The sequence below is a fragment of the Parasteatoda tepidariorum genome, chromosome 11 (genome assembly GCF_982258835.1).
Source record: "Parasteatoda tepidariorum strain Cologne lab strain chromosome 11, Ptep-v5.0, whole genome shotgun sequence".
Lineage (NCBI taxonomy): Eukaryota > Metazoa > Arthropoda > Arachnida > Araneae > Theridiidae > Parasteatoda > Parasteatoda tepidariorum.
This window is the reverse complement of record NC_141765.1, coordinates 59,744,696-59,771,726: the sequence shown is the minus strand read 5'-3', so window position 1 is coordinate 59,771,726 and position 27,031 is coordinate 59,744,696. Positions and strand designations below refer to the sequence as shown.

The 27,031-nt window shown below is 27.8% G+C and overlaps 1 protein-coding gene across 2 annotated transcripts in view; it reads right to left on the bottom strand.

The window, feature by feature from the left end:
- The window catches only part of jbug (filamin-type immunoglobulin domains fbug), a 100,158-nt gene that overhangs the window by 58,918 nt on the left and 14,209 nt on the right, over nt 1–27,031 (bottom strand). For both annotated transcript variants that reach the window (XM_087154830.1, XM_087154831.1), the window contains exons 2-8: nt 4,955–5,144; nt 4,325–4,390; nt 4,023–4,236; nt 2,935–3,052; nt 1,267–1,457; nt 1,041–1,193; nt 391–519 (exon numbers count right to left, since the gene is read on the bottom strand). In XM_087154830.1, coding sequence (XP_087010956.1) covers nt 391–519; nt 1,041–1,193; nt 1,267–1,457; nt 2,935–3,052; nt 4,023–4,236; nt 4,325–4,390; nt 4,955–5,144 — 1,061 coding nt within the window. The remainder of the gene's footprint in view (nt 1–390; nt 520–1,040; nt 1,194–1,266; nt 1,458–2,934; nt 3,053–4,022; nt 4,237–4,324; nt 4,391–4,954; nt 5,145–27,031) is intronic.

Sequence of the window (27,031 nt, the reverse complement as noted above, 5' to 3'; positions counted from 1 at the left end):
GTGCATATATACAGGGCTGCCAATTACTACACTTTTTGCAAAATGTTTTATAGAGTGATAGACAATTAAAAACTAAAGCTTTCAGAATTTTGGTAATTTCGTGAACATTTAAAAGCCTCACTATGAGAAAACTTGAACTAAATGGCTTTTCATACTAACTTTCAAATTATTTACATGTAGTGGGTGGAAAATAACTTGAAATCAAATTTTCAAAACAAAGAATAATACATTAAAACCTTTTTACAAAAAGCCTAAAAATTTGCCAGTCCTGTATATAGTATAAATTATGAAATTTTTACAATGAAGTTTACAGTAAGCTTTTGATTCTAAAGAAAACATTTTGCCTTTCAATGTTACATATTAATTATTTAAAAATATAATTTAACTTACCAATACTTCCACAACAGAACCCAAAGCACAAGGATCAATACCAGAGTAAAGAATTTTTGATATATCAGGATGAACTCTTATATGAAGTGGGCATTCAGTAATTAATTCATCTTCACAGTAAACCATTAACTAATAAATAATAACAGTATATGGCACTATTAGATTTTTTTATTATAATTTTATCAACTACTATATAGCGTAGTTGCAAACTTGTATGGTAAATGAGAAAAATGTCACAAAATAGTAGTAAAATAATTGAAACAGGAAAAAAATTTGAATATTAAACTATTTAGATAAAGTAACAAAACAAAACAAAAAAAAAACATATCTAACAACTAGATCTTACAAATATTCGTTTGAATAATTAATTTTTCAAGAAGAGTAAAACATTTTTAATATCTGTAAAGAATGTCATTCTTTCCAAGATTTATGCAGTAAAACAAAAATTTCTCTGGGGAACCTCACAAATTGGCGGCTATGTATTAGTAGTAGTTAAATTTAACATGTATTCATAAAAATATCAAAATTTAAACAACAAAAGCATTTAAATTTTGTTGGAAAATTTAAATAGGCTAATAAAGAATAGTTAAATAAAAATTAGAACCTTGTAAGTATTAAATATAATCTCAAAAAATAAGTACAAAAATTACCTCATGCATTCCAACATCTGTAGGCAAGAAAGTACCAGTACCTCCATTTTTTGATAAATGCAACTGGCAATCAATTTTTTTACTTTGAAAAATAACCTCAGCTCGCACTTTTTTCTCGTCAACAACATCATGTATGCCAAGTTTAAAATTTGCCTAAAAGTAAAAATAAGTAATGTAGAAGAGAAAATCATTTTTTAGTTTGAATAAGGAAAATATAAATACTTACTGGCTTATTTACATGCACATTGTTTAAATTAATGCCTATAATGCTGATTTTATCTTTTGGTCTTTTTAATGGTTTTACCCACTGAAATCGGGCAATATATGCCATTACTCCAAGGTGTTCAACTTCTGGATCCGACAGTTCCTTAGGTTTAAGTAATGGCCGAACTCCTAAACTCTCACCACCGAGAAGACCTACAATAAAAATAAATTATGATTAATTTTAATAAAGTCTAATCCTTTAACAGCATTGTTCAGAAAGTGTGCAGTAATTATTTAGATTAGAATTTCTAAATTTTTTTCATTACTGATTATGAAAAGTACTAGCAAATAATGAAAATTAAACGAAATATTCAAAGTATTAGTAATCTGTTCAAAATTTTCAAATATTTGATGATTTTCATTCAAGAATTGAATATAAAACCAGACAAATAGTTGAATATTTTTATCCATGGTTAACTGAGTATTCATAAATACATTTATAGCATATTTCTGATTAACTACTACAAATCATTAAGAGCATAACATGCTATTTCATATCATTTAATTACAAACATAAGCTAATATGCATTTAAATAAATAGAATAAAATTTAACACAAACACATAATTAAATAAAAGTTTATTATATTTATGTAAGTCTGCTTGATTTTTAAATAAAGTAAAGTGCCTGCATACTTTTAAGAAGCAGGAGTAATAGAACTTATTTTATCTGTTCAACTAACTACTCAGTGAAATCAATACCTATTGACCAAGGAAAATATTTAGTACACCAAAACAATCAAAATATAAAGAAACGGAAAAAAAAATTTAATTAAACAAATGGAACACAAATGGAAAAAATTTTAATTTAAGTTTCCAAAAATTAAATTCAAAGTTGAGTAAAATCATTACTTGTTGATTAAAGGAAAAATCAATATACCTAACTAATCAAATATAAATAAATAAATTAAGCAGTTGAAAAACATAAAATGCAGGAAGTAAGTAAAATGTACGAAGGTGATAAGATATTTACAAGAGTGTATAAAACAGTAGATGCGTTAAAACTTTTATATGTGGTTTACCAGCGGCACATAAAAATTCAAAAATGTTAGGATGGTGAATATCAACCAACAAATCTTGCATGCATAAAGGAGAACTCCAAAAAACTTTAAACGGTGTTGATTAAAACATGGACACGCTATTAAAATATGATGAATTGTGAGAGAAACGTCACAAGTACTGCATTCCGGAGAAGGCTCTTCAAACAGTAAATGGAGGTGTGTTAACCGGGTGAGACCGATTCAGAGGCGTGTGAGCTTTACGGCAGCACTGCACAAGCGCAGCACTGGCAAATTGTCTAAATCAGATTTAATGCTATGCAATTTATTAAAAACTTTGAAGTCCCATTGTTGTTGCCATATTGATGTTACAAATTTTTGAATGTGTAGATTCACATTGCCGAAAGGTATGGACAATGTTAAGACGGATGTGGCAGATCGTGCAGCTGAGTCAGCTAGTTCATTCCCTGGAATACCAACATGACTTGGTAACACAAAGAAGGGAAAATAACCTAAATTATTTAAGAATTATAATAGTAAAACAATAAAAGTAAATACATTTTAAGATGTGTAAAAAATTCACTAGTTTAAGAACATAAAAGAACAAATATATATATATAATTATCACACGAACCATGTTGAATATTTTGCTCCCAAAACGATCTATCTTTTTTCAGTTCAGTATAGTCTGGAACATTAGCTCCGTATGATTTTACCAGTGCACAGAGGGCATGGCCATCATTCCAGTCAGTCTACATGATATACATATTTGTATTAATGCAAATTACATACAAACATTTCAAAAAAGTCTTAAGAAATTTGACAAAAAGGAACATTAAAAAAAAAAATTCTTGTTACATAAATTTATTGATTAACATACAGCATTCCTATCCAAAAGTGAATTTAACTTCTATACACCATTCTCTTATAGATAATATTTTCCTCAACTAGAGAGCAATTAAATGTAAAATAAAATTTTAAATGTGGGTTGATTTAATAGTATACTTATATAAAATTCAGATTTTACTGGGTGTAAAGTTAGAAAAAAATAAGCAAAAACCAAACCCTCCCCTTCTTTTTGAAATGTATTTCATTTTCTTCCAATTTAATTGTTATGAAAGTTTGATAACTTAATTTCAACAATTATTAAAGTAAATGACCTATTAATTAATTCAACATTCACCTCTAACTATATTTATTTGCTGAAAAATGCTGAATTGTTGAATGAACAAGCATGAATGAGAGAGAGAATAATGCAATATGAATTCAATAGAAAGAAAAATTTATGGGAAAATATATATATATAAATAAATTGATGGAAAAACTTTTGAATAGAAAATAATGAATAGTAGAAATGTAATTTTAAACAATAAAATATATTTAATTAAAATATTTTTTTAATTAAAAAAATGCATTCAAAAATTTTGATTAGTAGGTAACATAAAAGCAGTATATAAGACAAATTAAGAGTTGGAAAATAGAATATGTTGAATACAATAGTATTACAATATTTATCTCTTAAAATAAATCAAAATGTGTACTTGAGTATAAAAATTATGCAACCAATTTTTAATATCTTCAATTAACTTCTTTACAGCAAAGACTGCACACATTTAAAAATAAAAAAGTTGGCAAAGGAAATTAAATTGATGAGTAAGTGTGCTTTTTTTCTAATGCAGTTGTGTTAAAAAACTAGTTCCAATTCATAAAATTTAAACTTACAGTGAAATTTTCAATCTTAAACTGAGGTAACTGCTTTTGAACCCAGCTAAGAGTAGCTTTGTATCCAGGACTCTCATCCTTCATGAAGTACGATAAATAAGTCATTCCAGATAATTCATCTAAATTATAACTTGCTAAGTCTTCTGGTGTTAAAATCATTGGAATTCCAAATTCATCTCGAGCCATATGCATAGCATTTTGACAGTTTTCAACGCTATTTATAGATTAGTATAAAAATTAATTACTAAACGAATTTGATAAAGAGTAGTTTCAGTTTACAACAATAAATGAGTAAATCTTACCTATTTTTTATGCTTAAAGTTTTCCACTGAGGACACAATCCAGGCTTACAATAATCAACTAAAGCACTAAAAATTTTAAAATTATATGTCACAAAATTGGCATTTACTAGCACTACAAAGATTCATAATATTAATGTCACTATAGCAATAAACTATGATTCAAATCGCCAATGTATTATACTCATGAATGTTTTGTCCTTCAACGAAGTCAAAATAAATAAAAATATATATTAATGTAAGATCCTGTGGTGAGCGCTCTACATATATCTCTGTGATTAAACACTTCTTCAACTCCTTGAAAACAGCTTTTTATCTTTTCTTTATTTCCTTTTTTAAAAAAAAAGTTTTTGAAGTGACAAAAATTTTAAGAAATTTCAAAATTATTATTTTTTATATATTTTGATATATTTTTTAAAGTTTCATTTAATTGATATTCCAATTGTTTCACATTACATTTCTGTTAGAAAAACCAATTTATTATAATTCTTGAAACAGTCAACAACTAACTGCATCAAGTTTTATATACTAAACATAATCAGAAGCAACATAAATATTGGAAATAAAGTATAATAGCTGGAATCATTTATTCTTATTTAATTCACATCCATTGATGAAAACTGAAAATATTACCTTAGAGCAATACCACTATTCCAATCAGATGTAAAGTTTGAGATGTGCAAAGTTGGCAATGCAGCTTGTAACCAAGATAGCATTAGTTTTTTAGGTGGAAAATTTGTTCTACCTATCTGATACCTGAGAATCAAGGACCATATAAGACCGAGGATAAGTTTCAAATTTCCTTCTACAATATCTGTGTTACCTAAAACATAAAAATAAAATAATTAGATAAATTTACTTGTAAATGTTATTTCAATTTACTTAAAGACACTTATAAAGAAGTTAACTTTTCATCAAATTAAACAATGTTCAATTGATGAAACTCATTAATAACTTAACAAAAAACTAGTATGTAACTTTTATCTTAGTAAAATTATAGAACTAGAATGTAAACAAACTCAAAGATTTCTTAATTTATGCATTTCAAAAATTGGTTAAAAAATCAAAACAAAACAGTTTTTTTTTCGTATTTCAAAAAAGAAGTTAGATCAGTAAAATATGTGGATCCGTAAAATGTGTTTCAAAATATGTAGAATCTGCAAAATAAAATTTCAAAAGGTATTTGTTTATTGGTTTCTGGACATGACTAAAAAATTTATAGTAAAGAAGAATGTCTTCAAATCTAGGAACAATGTTCAACTTAAGACAAGAAAACACTATAAAATTTTAATCAATCGTTTTTTTTTTTTTTTTTTACATAACTCAACAGTATGTGCATTCAAATATTTTCTCTTAAAATCTGAAATTATATAAAATAAGGAGGTTAAGATTAAAAAAATAAATTTATCAAAAAAATTACGGCGAACATTAAATGCCACTCTTGGAACAGTGTTGTTTTTTTTTAATTTGTAGACTTTGTCAAAAGTAAATTAGCATACGGTCCCTCCCTTCCCCACTTAGACAATTCTGTGATTAATAAATTATTAACAAATTTTTTTTAAATAAAATGATAAAAAGGTTCATCAAAATTTTTCAAATAATAAATCCAAATCATAAGATTTGTGAATGCATTTGTAAATAATAGATAAGTGAAAGGCCCCTCAATTTGCACTTTTTAATTGCTTTACGCTTAAGAAAATATTTTCCCTTCTAAAGTAATTTAAGAGAACTGAAATCTCTAAAAATCTCAAATCCAGTAAGATAAATATGAAGTCTTAGATACGATATGGTACAATTAAAAGCTCTAACTTCGCTTATTGCCCTACACCCACATGGAAAAAATTCTTGAATGATCCCCAAGTTCAAGGACATCTTAATAAAACCAATCTAATATGTACTTTACATTACTCTATAATTTAAAAAAATTCTAAATTTTTTAATAAATAAGTAAAATTCTTCTTAGGCACTACAGCCCTGGACAGACCGAGGCCATCTCAAGAAGTTTTTTTCATCTTGCCCTGTTAATCACAATAAGAAAAATTGCATTTATTATATTTATAAAATTATATTAGTATATTTATAAAATTATATGCATTATTAAATTTATTAATAAACATACAGAATTACTTAATAGGCCAATATGAGCTATTCGTGTATATGTCTGCATATCTGCAATGATCTAAATGAGGACAGGCTTAAAAAACTTATTAAATTTTAAAAGAAATTAGTATAATTATTTTATAGTTATATAAACGTATGTTACTATTATAATTATTATTATTATGCAATTAGAACTGCACATCTGTCCAACGCAAAAAGTATACAATTGTTAAATAATAATAATTTCTAGAAACAAAAAATAAATTTGATGACTCAATCCTTCCATAAAAATAAATATTTAAATAAAAACTTAAGAGGCTCAAAAAAAGTTTTAAACAGGCAAAACTAAGAATGGATTATGTAAGATAAAATAACAGTAGAGAAAATAATAGAAGAGAAAAGGGATAAACGGAAGAAAAAAAATTATGTGTGTTAAATGATCATTTTCATTTACAAGTGTGTGTTTTATTCTGTATGAATAAAAAATAAAAAGGTTGAAAAGAAATAAAACGTGTTTGTTTACAAGTCTAAGAATTTAAATGATAGAAAAGAAATATTTCACAATAGAATGATTCATTGTCCACCTAAAGATTCCCATGATTACAAAACAAGGCCAAAGAAAGAATAAAAAAGATTTCTTCCTTGAAAAATGCAAGCTAAGGGTTACCTTTCAAAACCTGTTAAACTCTATGAGTTTAAACAATAAAGAATGCATAGAAGAATATGCATTACTTTCATTAATAGTCAAATTATTATTTTTTTTTTCCTTAAAGAAGTTCCACATAGGTTAGATAATTTTTGAAAAGAAAAAAAAAAATGTTGGACACAGAAGCAGCTTAAACTAGACTCATCAAAGTGTATACCTAAAAAAATTGCCAAGTATCTACATAAATCTTATTTATATCTATTGTATTATTTTTCACAGGAATAATTAGGTGAAAAATATGCTTTAAATTTTTTTCATAAAAAGATTTAGATTATTTATTTATTTTAAAAAAAGCAAAAACAAGGAAAACAAAATATTCTAATAACTCTTCTTTTACGCATCATTAAATGATAATAATAAACACGTACCCAAGAGTTTGACTAACAAAAAATTAAATCATTCATCGATTTTCTTTTTAGATATTTTCGTTAAAGGGCCGACCATAAAAAATCAAACTTTTTTCACCCTCATCTTCCCATTGTCACAAAATGACACTCTTCACCATATCTCCCGTATAGTCTTGTCACATGTACTTGCTAACTATACTAGCAGTTCAGAAACAAAACATGTTAAAGATCATATTTCAAACTTTATTTTTAAACTTCAACTTCGTTTTTTAAGAAATCTGTAGGCATAACAATAATAAAAATAAAAACTGCACCTACGATATGTACTTATTTAGATGGCAAAAAAATAATAATATAAAAATATATAATCTGTTTATTTTAAATATTTCTACTTTAGTCAAAATGTGGGGTGTCACACTTATTTACACCTACCCTCCATCTCGTCATTAACTGTCACTATTTCCGAAACTCCCTCCCTCCTCTCTAAGTGTTACATCATTTATGGACGGCCCCTAAAATAATTATAATATTCAAAATGTTTCAGGGAATACAATAATAAGAACAAAAAATACAGACTATATAATTTATTGTTCACTAATTGTTTCTAACGTTAAAAAAAATGTAAATTGTAGTTAAACCTTATTAAAAAAAAATTATTTTTCAAAAATTCTAAAAACTCTAAAAAACAATTAATTTTCTGTGAATGTTAACTCAAAAAGGCTTGTTTTGAGTCTGGCTGAGAAATGTTTTGGTAGTATTACCTTTTTTTTTTTTTTTTTTAAGTTGGAGTTTTAAAAAAAAATCAATTTGTAGATGAGATTTAGAGGATATTTGGGGGTCGACGTTGTATTATCGAAAAAATAGACTTATAGAACTTACACTTAATGCAGACAAGATGTAAGTGCTCATCATAATGCTTTTATGCCCTTTTAGAATGAAATGATTTAATCTATTTTTACGAGTTTTAAAAAAACAGTAACAAAGAGAAAAAAAAAGCCAGAGCAAAATTAAGAAGTAATATGCTAGTAGTAAAACTAGCAGTTATAATAAATGCTACGTCATTTCACGTTAATTTAAAAGGCCAATTTTCTTAGAATTTCCGTTTCAAAAATAAATTTATAGTATTTACTTCAAAATATTTCTTACTACATTATTCTCATGGTTTGAAAGAAACACCTGCTTCTTTTATTATTCTCAGAACAGAGAAAGACTGGTTTTGTTGATTGTAGATGCAAACAATCTTCTTATGATGTTTGTAGAATAAAATATTTTAGGTTAATAAAACATTAAGCCCATAGATAAACAATTCGCGTTTCATTTCTATTACTTAAGTAATTTTTTTCTTCATAGCGTTTGTAAATATAATAAACGCTCTCATTACATAACTTTCCCGTGATTATCAGAACCACAAGAGCCCCTGCTAAATATTTTCCTTTCGCTTCTGAGTGGAGTTAATGTTAGAATGCATGATTAACGTAATAACAAAAAGTAATTAACAGGATAAAAAGGGGTAACACTGTTTAACTTATAAACCAAAACTAGCCTGCTTATCAATGAATAAAAGATTACGAATAATATCTTCAACATAAACATATGCACTCTCAGTGAAAGGAGATGTGATCTACTGTTAGCTCTTGTAAAATAGATGTAAAATCGATCATGTAAATCATAATCGAGATCATGTAAAATCGATGTTTCTTCAATATCACGATAACAATATTTTAAAATGAATTTTTATGTTATATCATGAATGCCATCACTTTCGACAAATATATAAAACACGATCATTAATGACATCAATATCGAGAGCATAATACCACATCAATGATAAATATCGAATACTCTAATAGCAAAGTATTATGGAATACGACAATATCGAAATCATTATCAACAACTATAAAAATCGATCACGAGCACGAGTATTATCGATACTGATAATTATCAAAAACGATATTACCACGAGTGTTTATATATTTCTTTCGGGTAGCCAAAATACTGACGTATGTAAAATAAAGTTTTGCGTAAATTCATCTCGTACAATTCGTTGAGCCGCATAATTTGACGTGGAACAGCTCGTCGATGAGACAATTCGTCGTAGAGCACAATTCGTTGTAGGAACAACTAACTCATCTTACCGACAATTCATCGTAAGCATAATTTCTTGCGACTTCGATGAAACACATCTATTAAAGAAGACAAAACTTTTACATTGTCTACAAAAGCTAACTAATTTATAACCGTCCAAATATTACAAAAGCATCAAAGGAAAGACTTAGATAAAATGAAAAACGTTCTGCGATAACACAAAAACTCAATTAAAAAACTTTCTGATAGCAAATAACCGTTATAAATACATTCACCCCTTTCTTCGCCACCTCATTTTGGCAAAATTTGTTTGAAAATCACTGATATTAAAACAGATTTTAAAAATGTTTCAATTTTTATAAAACTCTATAGAGTCATACCAAAGGGATGGGTTTGATCAAAAGCCGAAAAAGCTGAAAAAAAGAAATCCAGAACTTTTATGAACAAAAATACTTTTTTAAATAATTGAAAAAATACCTGAAATTTCAGCAAAGGAAAAAGTAATATGAAGGAAGCCTTTATCTACATCAGAATGCTATCAATGTTTTCATAAAAATATCGATGCGAGATTTTTATTTACTTAAATTGTGTAAATATGAACTCAAATTGTGTGATTTTTAAATCACGCGAATACGAATCTCGATATTAATCGATTGTATACGAATCTCTATGTTTGATTTTGAAATGGCGTGAATACGAATCTCTATGTTTGACTTTAAAATACGTTGAATAAGATTTCCGGTGAAATTTTTAAGTCTCTTGAACACAAATCAAGTGAATACGAAACGCAATATTTGATATAAAATTGTGAAAATACGAATCGCGATGTGGGTTGTTGTTGTAGTTCATTTGCGGCGCACTAAAGCTGCACAATGGGCTATTGGCGACGGTCTGGGAAACATCACTGAGGATGATCCGAAGACATGCCATCACAATTTTGATCTTCTGCAAAGGGGGTGACACCCAAGCTTCGGTAGCCCAACAACCTGCACGCGAAGTCGGGCACTTTACGGTAGAACAGTTTAACGAGAATCAATACCACACACCCTCAGTCCCTACGCAGACTGATCCAAGTGGTACCCACCAATAAGGTTAAAATTTTAAAAATTATTGACTCTAGTAAAATATTTTACTGTAACTTTAAAAAAAAATTGGAAAAAAAAAGCATGAGTTTTATCTTCTTAAATAGATGTATTTCAGAGTATAATAGATGTTATTTCAGCGCGGCGTAAGCACAATAGTTGTATAGTGCTTACGACGAATTGTTGTTGCGGCGAGTTGTGTCCACGACGAATTGAGCCCAACATAATGGTGTAAAATAATATGACAGTTAATCAGGAAAAATATCCGGATATCACCGGGCCATGTATAGCAACATTGACAATTAAGTATACCTCAGCCGTGACGGCTCAGGGGATAGAGCGTTGGCCTTCCAATGAGGTGAACCGGGTTCGAATCTCAGCAATGGCTGGTCGATACGAATTCCGCACCATGGTCGCACCGACCACAGAGCTGACGTAAACTATCCTTTGTGGTAGACGGATCATGGGTTAGAGTTGCCTTGCTATCAAGCAAACCGTGGGAGGTTGCAGAGATGGAACAGCAACATACTAATTTTGGAGAAGAAAAAATGTGTTCTGGAACAAATAAACTTGGTTTTTTGAGCAGATTGAGTAAATAGTCTTTATATTCAGGGAAGCACGGTGCATGTAAAGATCATATTTTTGAGCATATTTGAGCAAATAGAAAATTAACATTTTATATCATGTTTAACAGAACTTGGAAAAAATGCATTTTTGTAATAGAAAAGCTAAAAAGAATTACTACTTAGAGTTTATTTCCGCAGGCTCATATCAGGTTTAGATAAATATACATTTTAAATAATTAGATAAAAGGAATGGGCCAAAATTATTTGAAAATAAATAAAATTCACATTTTAAATTAAACTTCTTTATCACCACCACCACCAATAAAACATACCATCATCAACAGTACATAAAATCATAAACGCAGAATTAATTCTAGAAAGACAGCCCTGTTTGTCGTTTTTTTATTCATTTCCACATGGTTTTTCAAATTACAATATCTTTAATACAAAACGCAAATTTTGAATTTCAGGAGCCTTTTTTTTTTTTTTCCTTTGGATTGCTTGGATTCCCGACGATTAAATCGTTGGCAAACATAATTTTCCGATCATTTTTTACGTATTTTTACGCGATTTCACACTTTTTGATATTTTAAATTACCACAATGTTATTAAGATACACGAAATTCGCCTGTTAGTAACGACTATTTATTCAAAATTAATTTATTTTTTCGGTTACTTTTACTAGTTTTTTTCCAACTTCGATATTTTACACAAGATATTCTTACAACACGCATAAGTCAATTTTAGGGTATTATTTTCGAGCCAATTCTATTGTAAATTGCGCCAATCCTATTGTACTCTATTTGCGCCAATTTTATTGTAAATCCTCCTCATTTATAGATTTTTGTCGACCCTTTCCATATGGATGGCGTTTCCAATTATAACATTATTAATACACTGTTAGATTATGAATAATGAAACTGCTATACTTTGGAAACTACAGAGGTTGATAAAAGATTTTTGTTCTTATGTAATTAAAATTTGGTCAGAATTTTGCTAACATACAACTGCTGGCGTGCTATTATTATTTTTCTTTCTATCTTGAAGAATTACGAATTATCTCAAGAGAAGCATAACTTATTTTTCGCTTTCCCTCAACAATTTTCGTCGTATTTAACGTGTTATAACGCTAAAGCGGATTATCCCTGGACAAGTGAATTTTGTTATTTTAGTAATAACTTTTTGACACGCTCTATTCGATGGGGGAGGATGATACTAACTAAACAGGTTAATTGACATTTAGGGGGGAAATGAAAATTGCTTACTGTTTTTGAACAGCTTGGAGCAATATTGGCATAAAAAAGCATTTCGGAGCAGGCTGGAGCAGAAACTTTGTTCTGAAGCAATTTGAGCAGCTGTTTCAACCCTGAGGTTTTCGTGGTTTTCCTCTCCATGTAACGAAAGATGCGGGTTAGTTCCATCAAAAAAGTCCTAAACAAAGATAAATTTCTACCATTGCTTGTTCCAGGAGTTCCCTTGTCTTTCGGATTGGGTTCAAAATTACAAGGTTACGGAGTTAAACATAGCTAGCTAGAGCACTCGATCCCAATGAAGATTCGAATTAATGGATTCGTAATAGACTCGGTAACGAATCCCAGCGATGGCTGGTCAATACGAATTCCCCACTAGGCCGCAGTGCTGGCGTAAAATATCCTCAGTGACAGACGGATCATGGGTTAGAGTCCCCTAGCCGTCAGTCTAACCGTGGGAGGTTTTCATGTCTTTCCTATCCATGTAACACAAATACGGGTTAGTTCTATCAAAAAAGTTCTCCGCGAAGGCAAATTTCGCCCAATACTTAATCCAGGAATTCCCTTGTCTTCTGGATCTGGTTCAAAATTACAAGGCTACGGAATTGAACATTGGTAGTCATAAACTCCAATATTTAACAACGGTTATAGAATAAAATACAAAATCTACTTTTTAAAAATAAATAAATAAAAATACGATAAATTAATCAGTCCACACATAAAAAATCAACAATACATATACAGGTTGATATTAAAATAAAACTCCACTTTTAGAGAATATTATTAGCTGTAAACTGCAAGATCAAATCACAGATCAATCAACAAATAATTGTTTCAGATCACGAGGGGGGGAAATTGAATCTTTTGAAGAAAAAAAAATTAGAAATAAAAATTTAGTATTTAATAAAAAAAAAATTTAAATTTTAATTTTATTATAAACAATATTAAATTCTTTTTTATTCTTTGTTTCATAATTACTTAAATGAAGCGCTTTGAATGAAACGGGATTTTCTTTAATATTTGTGCTCCCTAACTTTCAATTTTAAATTTGCATGTTTGTAAAAAATTTAAATTAAACCTTCACATTATTATTTTCATAAATTGCTAGGCTACTAAATTTAGGTTGCATTTGATTTTTACCTAATAGTATGTAAAATTCCAAAAGCCAAACTTATTCTATAATCAACTCTTATAGTTAAAAAAAAAATTATAATAGATGAAATTTTTAAGGTATGGAGATAAACGAGGCAATAAAATAAAAATAGCAATAAGTTTTAAAAAAAAAGAAGTAATAAAATGATGCCCGATTTACCAATTAATTTCATTGATCACAAAATTATCTAATATTTATTAAGAGAAAATAAAACTAAAATGAATGAAATAAATAAAATTTGGGAAAAGATATATTGCTTTCAACTAGAGAGAAACAATGAGTTAAGAGAAATATTGTTTTCTAAGAATGACTAGATCGATAAAATTTGTCATACGAAAGGACAGTAAATCTATCATTTAAAATCTATTATTCATGAAAATGTCACGGCCACGGAAAAAGTACGTATCATTTCCTGACATAAAAATAAGACTAAAAAAATATTATTTCGACAAATTTCATTTTAAATAAACGGAAAATTCAACACAGGTGCGAAAAAATAAGTGTACTAAGGGGCAATCTCAGTGATTAAAAAAAAAGTTGCCCTTAAATTTACAAACTAAATAAACTACTTTATACTAAGATGATATCATGCAAAGAATTTTTAATTATTATATATATATGCTACCGAAAATACGGTCTCAATTGTCTAACCAATGAAGCAGTCGAAAGTTAAAGCCTCTTAATGCTTGATTAACTTTTTGCATATTATTAGTTTTAGTTATTAAAAATAGTTAGTAAATAGTTAATACAATAGTTATAAGTTTTTATTACTTAATATTACAATGATCGAAAATTTGTTTACTTGGCAAGTATACAAGTTTTAAAGTTATTTTAAACTATGCAATTAGATTTTGAACGACAAAATCTGAAATTGGAACTTAAGTGGCCGAAACACTCTCGACAAATGATAGTTTAAAAATTAGATTTTAACGCTCAGAAGCTATTTAACTGATCAGGTTAAAATTTCAAATGTTGACATTTAAAACTCATTAGTTGAGAATAACATGAAAATTTTGATACCCTATAATTTAAAACTTTTTTCAATAATAACTATGTAAGGATCTAATCTGTCGGGGATTTAATCTGTAATACACTAAACAAAATAATAATAATTTTTTTATATATATATATATATATATATATATATATATATATATATATATATATATATATATATATATATATATATATAAAACATCCCGAAATATTAACTTGATCCACTTAGTATAAAAAGAAGTACCAAGTAGATAATGCGAGTTTATAATGTATTAATTGCTTGTGTACTATGAATTAGTTAAAAGTTTGAAAGTATTTATTTCAAAATTTGATGAAAAGATTGTCAAATTGTGAGCTTCAAAACTTCAACTATATCCAATTGTTTTTAGCAGCACGAGAAATGATTTTTATTTCTTTTAAATGTACAAAGATTGATTTTTTCTAAATAATTATAATTATTAGTATTATTATTATTTGAGAATATTTTGACAGGAGATAATTTACCAATAGTTACTATTTTCTGCTACGTTTTTGTCGATACTAGCAATTTAAACAAGAAAACATCGTTTTGTGAAAGAAAAAGTAATTATAAGTTAATCCTGTATTGTTTTCGTTAATCTTTGGATAAGCTCAATTAATAAGTAGCTATGACCCCAGATGCGATAACTGCTTCTTAACTTTTCCTCTATGTCATTTTGAATGTTTAATAAACCAGCTACTGCTAATCTGATTTTACTTTCATTATTGATCATCCGACGTAGTCAGAATTTCTCTGGTGTGTTATTGAACCTATTTAAAGAAGCTACGAATTTACTTTGTAAAACTCATAGCTGGCTGATAGAGCGGAACACTTAATTCTCAAATGAGCCGATTTCAATATTGCTGTTGTCGTCTTACTACTTATTGCTTTGAACTTCTCTAATGGAGCAGTAATTTGGAACCGAAATTCTATGACAATATTCTCGAGGAAGAAGTGTTTTATTCTTCATGAAATTCTATTTCCCAATGTTTTTTTAAAAGCCTTCTCTATTATGATTTGCGTTATAGTAGATGAAGAGCTAAGTGCAAGAAGGTACCACATGACACTATAAAAAAGCGCAACCTTTTGGTTTTCAAAACATCTTTCAAATAATAATAAAATATTTTGCTTCTTGGAATTATTTTTTGATAAACGAAATTTATAATTTTGTGTAAAAAATTCTCATTTCAAATAAAAATTAACAAGCTATGGCTTACTGCATGGAGCGTGAAATTAAACGTTAGGGGACCCAAGTTATCAGCAGCTCCGGAATGTGGCTAGTCCCTTTATATATATATATATATATATATATATATATATATATATATATATATATATATATATATATATATATATATATATATATATATATATATATATATATATATATATATATATATATATATATATATATATATATATATATATATATATATATCGAAATAAGGCACGCATTACGCCTTGTAAAAAGTGTTAAGTAAAATCTACGCAAAATAACAGATCTTTTTTACGTTAGGCTATTTTACGAACGTAACTAAAGTAAATTTTCTGTTTTTTAGCTAACCACTTTTGCTAAAATCGAACGTTTCTGTTTTACGTTAATTTTACGGCTGCTAGACAAAATTTAAAAGTTAAATATACGCATTTCTTTACGCAAGACTGATGTTTCTCTGTTAAACATATAACATAAAATAATAAATAAACAATAACTTTTAAATAAACAACAGTTCCATGAACCATTAACATTAATTGGATAAAGCTGAAATTCTTTCAAAATATAATATAATCGATTTCTGAAGTTCATAGGTTTGCAGAACCTTGTGAATAAACAACAAATTCCGTGACTGTTAATAATCAAACTGACATTAAAGAAATGCTGAAAATATCCATAAAAATGTAAAAATGAAAGACGAAGACTTTGAAGTTTGCAAGTGAGTATTCTAAATTAAACATAAAAAGGTGAAAAAAGATCGACAGTGCGCAAAATAATAAATAGAACATCTTCATAAATTTTGATCTAATGAAGACGCAATCTTTATGATTCAACGGTCTAAGTCTAATCCTAAATATGTTAATTAATTTGAGCAAAAGGTATTTAGAAATTATAAAATCGGACAGAAAAAGCAGTTTCTTTAAATAAACATACCATTTTTTGGACGGATTTACATTTTTGACCTTTAAAATATCCGAGAAAGCAGTGCTCTAGAAAATATGGTCCGAATAATTTAGTTAGGAGAGAGGTCGAAAGATGAGTTAATTTTTCTTTGTGTTTCTCGCCATATCACGATAACTATTTAAACTTTTTTACTAAAAAAATTTTTGCACGCAATTGTCAAACTTGTTTATTCCAATATAGTTCAAGGAGAAATATTTTTTCGTATTATTTTTTATTATTTAATATAACAATGGTCGTTAAAGTTTTTGAACTAAAAAAAATACGAATTTGAAATATGTAATTTTAAATGCCAAAATACAAAATCATTTGAATGGTTTCTGATCAATGATTTTTTTCTCAAGAATTATACGGCCTAATACATTCAATTAGCTTTTATAATTTAAAATTTCGCAGTTTAAAGTAGTGTAAAAAATTTTATAGATTCAAAAAAAAAAACTTTTTTTTTCGATTTTTCGAAGATTATTGAATTAAATAAATAAAAATAATTAATAAAAAAATATATGGAATTAGATTTGGATTAAAGAGTTTTAAATATGTGTATTAAAAACGATTAGCCTAAATAGTTTATAGATACTATGGTGAAACACGCAAAAAGTTAAATTAACCATATGACTCAAAATCCGAACTGTCGAAAAAAAAAAAAACTAGATCAAAATTTATTCAGATGAGCGTCAAAAGGTGGCACTTCAACAAAAATCTTACTTAATCTGATTCAAGATTGAACTGTTATCTTTTTTTAAGGTCATATGAAACTACTTACTTGATTGAGATGGAAACAAGAGAGAGTGTTCGGGAATAAAATCAATAAATGTTTATACTCTATGGTTGAATTTATCGGTATTGCAGGTATCATATAATTTATCAGTATTACAGGTAAAGTTAAAATAGACTATTTTATGCTTTACATTTTAGTAACCTCTAATTTATCTAATAAAATATGCTAAATATTTGGTTACTATTCGGTATTCTGTCACCCATACCATACCGAATATGGGTTATGCTCAGTGTTGTAATTTCTCAGGAAACGAGAAAAATTTGGTATGAAAGAGTAAAACCTTTTTATTTCTAACTTGTTTTCGTGAGGAATAAAATATCAATAACTTATTAAGAGTTATAACACTATTTCCTACCTGGAAATATTTGATTCTTTCTGAAAATGTAATATAAATGAAATGGCTTTGCTGCCAGTTTTTTACTTCTTTTATTTTCCGGAGAAATAGCAAAACCTGGTGGCCGCATGTCAAATTATTCGGTCTATTGAATATTCAGCAAGGTCGAATAATTAAGATATTCAGGAAGCCGAATAACTTCCAATTTATTGTTTATATTTTTTTTGCATTATTAAAAATTAAAAGAAGAAATACCTAAGGAATACAAACATAATCAGAATGATGGGTATTTTTGCAAATACTTGAAAAGCGGAAATACTGAAATTAAAATACACAAATACTTCTAAACTTCTAAATACACAAAATTGCATGGATTAGTTTTTTTTTTCTTCTTTTCTTTAAAAAAAAATGTTTAACCCTTTGAAGCAGAGGGAAGTCCCTTCTATTTATATATATATATATATATATATATATATATATATATATATATATATATATATATATATATATATATATATATATCCTTGACGCTGTAATTACAGGTAAAGATATATTTTTGTATCCTTATTAAAAAACAGTCTAATAGTTACTCAAAAAATCTGTCAAATTACCGAAATAATATTTGTACTAAAATATAAAATCCAAAAAAAGCAGTTGGAAAAATTTTCTTTTCATACATATACAAAAATTTATCAATAAAGTTTACGTAAATTTTTAAAAAAAATTATGATGAATAACTGTTTCGCTTAGATCTAAATAACAGAAAATTCGAAGATTTTTTTGGAAGTTAGCCGTGTTTGGAAGATTTTATATTTAACGCAGAAAAAGACACGGGTGTTTCATGCTGTATTTCATAATCCTAAATTATTAAAATGCTAAATGTAATGTGTTTTACTTATTTTGATCAAAATTAATACAAAATAATCCAAAAAAGTATGAAAAATATGTTTAATAAAAAGGGTTAACAACTAAACTTAAATTCTTTATTTTCTAATTAAAAACTAAATACTCTGACTGCAAGTGAAACTCAAGGTAATAAAAACAAAATTGAATTTATATTCAAAATTAAAAAGTCAAGTAGGATGTAAATAATCGTAATTGTTTTATTGTTCATTCATTTACTTTAACAGTAATATTAAAATTATTCATATAAACATTAATATTTTAAGTGCTTCTAAACAGATCCTGTTTCGGCTCCTTTTTTTTTTTTTCTTTTCTGATATTTATTGCAATTAAAATAATCTACGGTATTTAAAAGAGGACTTGCTAAACCAGGAAGTAATTATTTAAACAATGAGAAAAATTCCACCATTAGTGGAAAAGCAAGAAATTAGTTAGAAGAGTTAAAAATGTGGCTATAAATGCAAAAGAAAGAAAAAAGAAAACATCAAGGTCATCAACAATTTGTTATTGTGTTTTTCACCAGACCATGTCTTTTCTTAAAGCGGCTAAGACAGTAGCAATAGTGAAGAATGTTATTATTCTCTTTAATCAACAAAAAACAATCGCTTATTTTACGCAATATTATGAACATAAAACATCCGCGCCCAGTGTATAAAAAATTCATAGAATAATAAATACAGATTAAAGTGAGAATTTAAAAAAAAAGGTGAAGAAAAGGCTGTTTTGAAATAAATTAAAAATAAAATATAGAAGAGAAATGGATTAAGGTACTACTTTATGGAAGTCACGATGCTAACACAGAGTAAAAAAGTCGCCATGGAAGTGTAATTAGTGTTATTTGTATCTTTTCTATTTTTGAACCCTTTTTATTATTTTTTCACGTTTAGTTTTATGAAAATAACACAAATTGTATAACTTCCATATAGCACTAAAAAGGCTTTCAACTACGTAAATTTTGCAACGCTTGTGCCAGATATTTAGTTAGACTCCAAGATTAACCATTTGCGGTCGTGTGGCTTCTCTCAGCCGCCAATGACCGCAGAGGGTTAAACATCACAGTTCCAACTTTTAATGAAATATACGAGCAGTGCTAAAATTGATTGCACCAGCGATGAACTTTGCATTTGATGGGTCTTTACATCATTTAAGGTTATCGTTAATTGTAGCAAAACTCAAAAATATTTAAAAAAAATTACTTCTTCAGAAAAAAAAATGCAAAATATTTAAGATAAACATGTAATAAATTTAAAAAAAAAAAAAACACTTTATTTTTACAAAAAACTAAACAAATAATAAAATTTATAAGTACAAAATTGTTGAGGCATTATTTTATTTTCAAAGGCTCAAAAAAGAAAATCTCCAAACGGTGAAAAGCCTTTTTCTGATAGTACAAATTGTATTTTCGCCGGACGATTGTGTGCGTTTTTATAATTTTTAGACTATTCAGCATAATAACATTTCTAAATTAGCAATTACTCGAATTTTTATGTTTCTTTTTGAAATACACATGAATAGAGAGATAATTAACGGGCCAATTGTTTACAATATTTTGAAGTCACAGTTCTGACTCACATACTTAATATGCCATGCAAGTTACAGAGTTAGTGAACCTTACAACTGCACGTGATTCACATACACTATTTCGAATATAAAATATTAGAGACAGAGATGATAACAAGCTTCCTGGAAGATAAATAGAATAAGCTTATGTTTTATAAAGTTAAACAATGATTTCAGTTACTTTATTACATATCTCTATGTAACATTTATAATTTTTGAGAGCTCTACTGCTCTTTTTTATTCAAAAGATACGAAGACAGATTAGCAAAGTTGTCTAAATTGAAACAAATGTTAGTTTTTTTTTTTCCTACAAAAATACCCCATAATTTCGAATCTTTTTAAAAAATAAAGTATAACTTTAAAAGTGAAAGAGATATTTTGGCATGTTGACAGACGATTCCTATATCAATACGTTTATAAGGGTGGAACGAAAATCTTTTAGCTGTAAAGTTTTTAACCACCACTTACGAAGGATGCAAAATTTTATGAGGGGCCAAAAATTTGGGAAAATCTGACTAAAATTCAAAAAATTATTAATTTTGTTGATCGACTAACGATAATGCTTAAAAGTTACTAACATCACTGACTAATTAAAGGCAGCGAAGTTCTATTGCTCTATTGAAACAGAGGAAGATATTCAGTTAAAAGTTCTAAACTTTTGTAAAAATATTCTGGTCCAAAAGCGCAAAATTCTAAGAGCTTTTGCAAGCCAATCAACAAAATCTGTTATTTTTAAAATAATTTTTTTTTTTAAATTAGAACAGTTTTAGCCAATTTTCATAATTTTGACTCATTAAGGCAACAGATGATATAGGTTCTGAGTTAAAGGATTTTGAATACTTCTTAATAATGGTAGAAGATAAGACAACGCACCATACTGTATAAACATTATACAGGATGAATGAGAACTAACTTTCCGGCTTTGATGAGCAATAACACCCAAAATAAATCTGATAACTAAGTTCAATCGCTTGCTCGTATTTTGGCAGCAAATATTAGATAGTCTGTATCACACAAGTGTACTTTAAATCCCGCGTAAAAATATCGGAGCAACCAAGCTGGAACATTTTGAGGTATCTTAGGGCAATGTTTGCAATTTTATGCATGATTTTGGACTTCAGAAAGATTTTCATAACCAGACACCTTAGAAAAAACTCAGTACCTGAAAAAGCTAATTGAGTATATGTGCTTTTAACTGTTAAACAAAACTTTGAAATGAAAGGTTTTGTTGCTAAGAAATTAACAAGCAATAGTATGTCAAAGTTAGTAAAATAATCTTCATCCACATTTACTATGTTCAGTTGAATATAGAGTCTAATGGCACAGAAGCTAGAATGGACTAAACAGCGCCAAGTCTAAGTGAAATTTATATTCTATACAAGCTGATCAAACGGTGTTGTTTTAAATTATGTCGAACGCTAATATAAAGAAAGAAGGAAAGATCACTGGGCCGCCCAAAGTCGTGGGACTCGTGTTCATTTCAAGAAACAAATTCAACTTTGTAGGTACAAAAATAATTTTTCAGCAAAACTTTTTACCAGCGTGCCTTGTAGCCTGTTTGACGGAAGTGGTATCGTTGCAGAATAAATTTGGAGATAATTCTTTCGTTACCAAATATATCAGAAGTTTAAGAAACCTTTGGTTAAAGCATCACTACACTTCAATATTTCGAAAAATAAAAAATAAATAAGACACTGTGAAACGCTTTCAAAACATTAGGGAAAGAAAAAAAAAGAAAACTTAGAAACTTTTTTCAAAATGCCAAAGCACACACAGAGAAAAAAAAAATTCAACTATATAATTTTCTCCATTCAAAGTTCTACGAACTATTTGACTGTTGTTTTATCCAGAGGCCTTATATTCAAAACATGTTTGTTTTATCGACAACAGTTATGAAATAACTTAAATAATTCGGAAAGATACTCTAATGCCGTTTTTGTAGTCCATTCATGCATTCTACGAAGTCACGTGTTGTTGCCTCACTCTTTATAAGTCACGGTATACTACACAAAAACATATTTTCTTTTTCTTCCTTACCTGTACTCTGTCTTTCACTATAACAAGCATACGAGGACCAACTTTTCATTTATTATTGAAAAAGAAAGGAGGGATAGAGAGAGAAAAAATTGCTTAAAATGTAAAGATTATTTTTATGACTTACAGCTTTTTTTACTGTTTTATTATTTATTTACTCGTTTTGAAAAAGTTATAGATATAAAGTTATATAGTTATTATAAAATTAAGTATTTAGATTTATATGATAACTAGACAGATTCTACTCAGTGAAATTAATTATAATTTCAAGATATTAAATGCATTTAACTAATAAAATAATTCGTTATAAATGGCTTTATTTTGATACATATTAATGCTTCAAAATTGGAAATTATAGTATTCGGATGCCCTATTTTAGAAAGGTTTGTGTTTGAGGTGCATGCATAACCTGTCTCGGAAGACCAATCAGAAAGAGAAAAAAAAAGAATGAAAAACGATTTTGTTTCCGGGGATGGGGAAGAGCAATGAATTTAGTTTTCATGATAATTAACTTTATAACAAAGTTTTAAAACAATTAACTCTAATAATTTGATGGTTTAACAAAGGCATAATCAATTTGTCGGAGAAATTTAAATGCAAAATATACACGAATGCTTTTAGAAACTGAAATACTTTGGAGGAATTATCAAAAATTAATGAAATTTTTTTCACATTAACTGACACTGGTACAGTGTGGGGAAAAAGAAGAAAAAAAAAGGTCTACCCTAAATAACTTTTGATCGGTTCTTCACGTTCTAGGACTCAATCTAAAAAGCTCGAAGGGGGTGACCTCAAATATGCTAATTAATAAGTGCAGACGATATTATAAGTTACGAAATCAGGCACAAAAACGCACTTTCTCAGAATAAACATACTTGTTTTCGTGGATTCAGATTTATGACCCCCAAAATATAGGGGGTAACTGCAATTTGGGAAATATGGTCCCAATAGTTTGGTCAGGAGAGCGCTCCAAAGTTTGAACCCCTTAATGTTAATTTCACTTTTGCGCATTTCGCTACATCTCGAGAAGTTTTTAATTAAAAAATATTTGCACACAAATATAAAATTCGTTTTTTTATTATAACAAAAAATACTTTATATGCTCATATATTGCCAAATTTTTAATTAATTTTTTTTCATCAAATTTTAAAGCAATAATTTTCTAATTAAATTTAATTGCTTTAAAAGTTTTAATTTTATTTAATACTTTTAAAGTTATAGCAAAAAACATGAGACAAAAAATAAGTTTTTTATAAAAAAAAAATATTCATATCTCAATAAATATTTAAGCGAAGTAAACGAAATTCCATGCAGTTACTGAAAATAACTACTAAAGTAATTGATACAAGTTATAAGCTTATAGCTTGATTTTCTGTTATTGATTGTCAAAAACACTTGTTTTCTTTCGTAATTTATTGTTGGTCCCTTAAACTTATGAAAACTTAAAACCATTTTGCTAAGTATGAAAAGTTGTATGAACTAAACACCGCTAAAGTTACGAAATGATTTTCTAAGTATTTTTTGAGAAATTTTTTAAAAAAAATGTCAAAAATTGAAAGTGTCTCTTCCATTATTATAGGATATTGAATATAAGCGAAAGGTGATGGCTTTCAAAAATTCTGAATAATTGAATTTAATTAACTAGAATTTTCAAAAATAAATAATTTAAATGACATAAAAAAATTTAAAAAATACATACTTAATTTCCGAAAACTCTAGTTGCTTATTTATAGACTATATAGGGACTCATTCCATTTTTTATCTTCCAATTATTATATATATATATATATATATATATATATATATATATATATATATATATATATATATATATATATATATATATATATATATATATATATATATATATATATATATATATATATATATATATATATTTAAATTAAACATACCAACTTTTAACGGTGTTTTTTTATCTACCTTAATTGTGTTAGGATCGAAAACAAATTTGAATTTATGAGATTATAGTGCTGAAGATTGACTTTGTAAATTCTGCTACATGGGTTCAGGCTATAGGCGAGACGATTTAAAATGACTAAAACGACTTAAGGTTTTTAATAAAATTTTACTATTTGTGATTGTTAAACGTTTTTTAACACAAATGAAAGGATTTTATCACAAAGCATTACTCTCGTTATTTAAAATGATTTAAAAAAAATCATGATTTAAAAAAAAATTTTAAAAAAGGTGAAAGCTGACCTTCGGAAATTTGTGAATGTAATTTAAGACATCATTTAAATATTCTTCCGAAAAATTTGGTTCTTTTATTTATTTAGTTTATTTATTTCTAGCTTCTAAAACGAAAACGATTTAGTACAAAAATGATTTCCTGCCCGGAAATCACTTTTTTTGCAGTGATATGAAAAGTTAATTTATGAAGAAAATGGCTGTACGGTTCCACTTAAAGTAAGTGAATATTTTCTTTTATTTTTTAATCACACTTTCATTAAGCAATTTCAAATCGAAATAGTTACAATTATATTACTGTTATATTTTGATGTATACGAATGTTTTGCCTCTCCCAAATAAATCTAAGAATGAAATAATTTAGTTACCGTCTATATATTTTTTATTTCCCGAAATGGAAAAATTTGCTCTGAATAGAGAAATACAAAACTTTACTTGGTAGCTATTTAAGGATCCTCAAAAAATAGAAAAGAAAAAATATTTTTATTCATCTAATTTTAATATCTGCGTAAGCTATTTCCCAAGATTAATCCCTAAGCTCTCTTAATCTCTACTTATTCTCCTCTCATAATTATAGTTAATTTGAAAAATAAAATGCTTCAATACCAAAAAATAACAAAAACCAAGGTGAAAAGAACTTCATTTAAAAAAGACAAAGGTCAGCATTATACTAGTTTAGCTTAGCAAAAAGATAGTTCCCTTTTAAGGCTCAAATTGAAGATGGACAGGAAACATTTACTTCAACTTTTTCATGTCTCACACACTGTCAATTTTTCTTTTTCTTTTTCTTAACTGCAAGTGTCTCGCCTACCAATGAGCTGGAAGACAACTCCTTACATGAACTCTTAAATTTTACTTACAACACGGAGTCATTTTTGCGATGATACAGAGGCGTGCTCTATATCTTAACGCCCCAAATAAAGGTGAGACACTTAGCTTTAGAAAATGAAAATTTTTCTGGGTTAAAACCAGCAGCATACTATAATTTTTCATTTTTAGTTCTTCTAGTTCTAAATTTAATTTAATTTTGTTTAGTTAAATTTAATTCTAAATTCAGATTAAAACTAGTTTATTTCATTTTTATAACTGGCCTTGAACCGTCGCTTGAACTGTTTACGATAACAATATTGAATTCGGTAGCCTTTCAATTTTGAACCCAATCCAGAAGACAATGGAAACTCCCAGATCAAACATTGGGTCAGGCGTCCCATGGAAAGGAAAACCACCTATGGTTAGCACGAAGGTAGGGAGATTCTAAGATAAGTTTCCCAATGAGGATACTTTATACCTAGGGTGACCAGACGTCCCCGATTTCCGGGGATTGTCCCCGGCGAGGACCTCGTGTCCCCGGTCGGTTTGCGTCCCCGGTTTTGTCCCCGGTTATAAAATTAAAAAATTTTGTGTAAAATATTTGATAAAAATATGTTATATGCAATTTTTATTTTCTCAAAAATTTTCATACAAATTAATGTAAGCATTGAAAATTAAATGTAAACTAGTTTTTAAGAACGCACTATAACTTATACTACAGAAATTTTGGAACACATGACTTTAATATCTAGTTATGTTTACATTTTTACTAGGCTGTGCGCCAGACAAGTTTATATAAGAAAAGAAGTTTAAAGCAAGACGTAACATGAACATTAGTTGCTGATTTTAAAACAATTAATATCATGGGTTACATAAACTGCCAATATTAGCTAATTTCCACTAAAAACAACAACAATTACTACATTTCCGTTTTATTTTAGAAAAATAGCTAAAACATTTTAAAATCAGGTAAACATTTTATAAATAACTAACCAATAAAGTATAAAACCATTTTTTATGATATTGTTATTATTATCACTTACGATTAATTAATTTTCATAAATTCTAATTATTCTACATTTTGAAAACCTCATAATTTGTTATCGTAATAGATATTTAGAAAAATATTTTTATTTCTTTAAAATAGATGTCAATATGGCAACATAAACAAAAAAAAAAAGAAAATGCCATTATTTGGATGATTGGAAAAACGAGTTTCCATTTATTGAACCGAATCCTAATAATTCTTCCAAAGTAAAATGTATAATGTGTAGAGCAACGTTTTCAGTTGGAAGTGGAGGACGAACAGCTATAGCAGATCACATTCTTACAATTAAACACAAAGAAGCTTTGGCAGCAAAAACAAAAACGAAATCCGTCAAACAGTTTTTTCGTAAGCTGGAACCATCCAAAGAAGAGTTTGACTTTGTAACATATGAAGGAACGCTTGCATTTCACACCATTCGTCACAACCAATCGTTTCGCAGCATGGACTGTACTTCAAATTTACAGAAGAAATTTGTAGACAAGAAATTTTCTTGTTCCCGAACAAAATGCGAAGCTATCGCTGTCAATGTTTTTTCTCCGTGGGCATTTCTTGAATTGA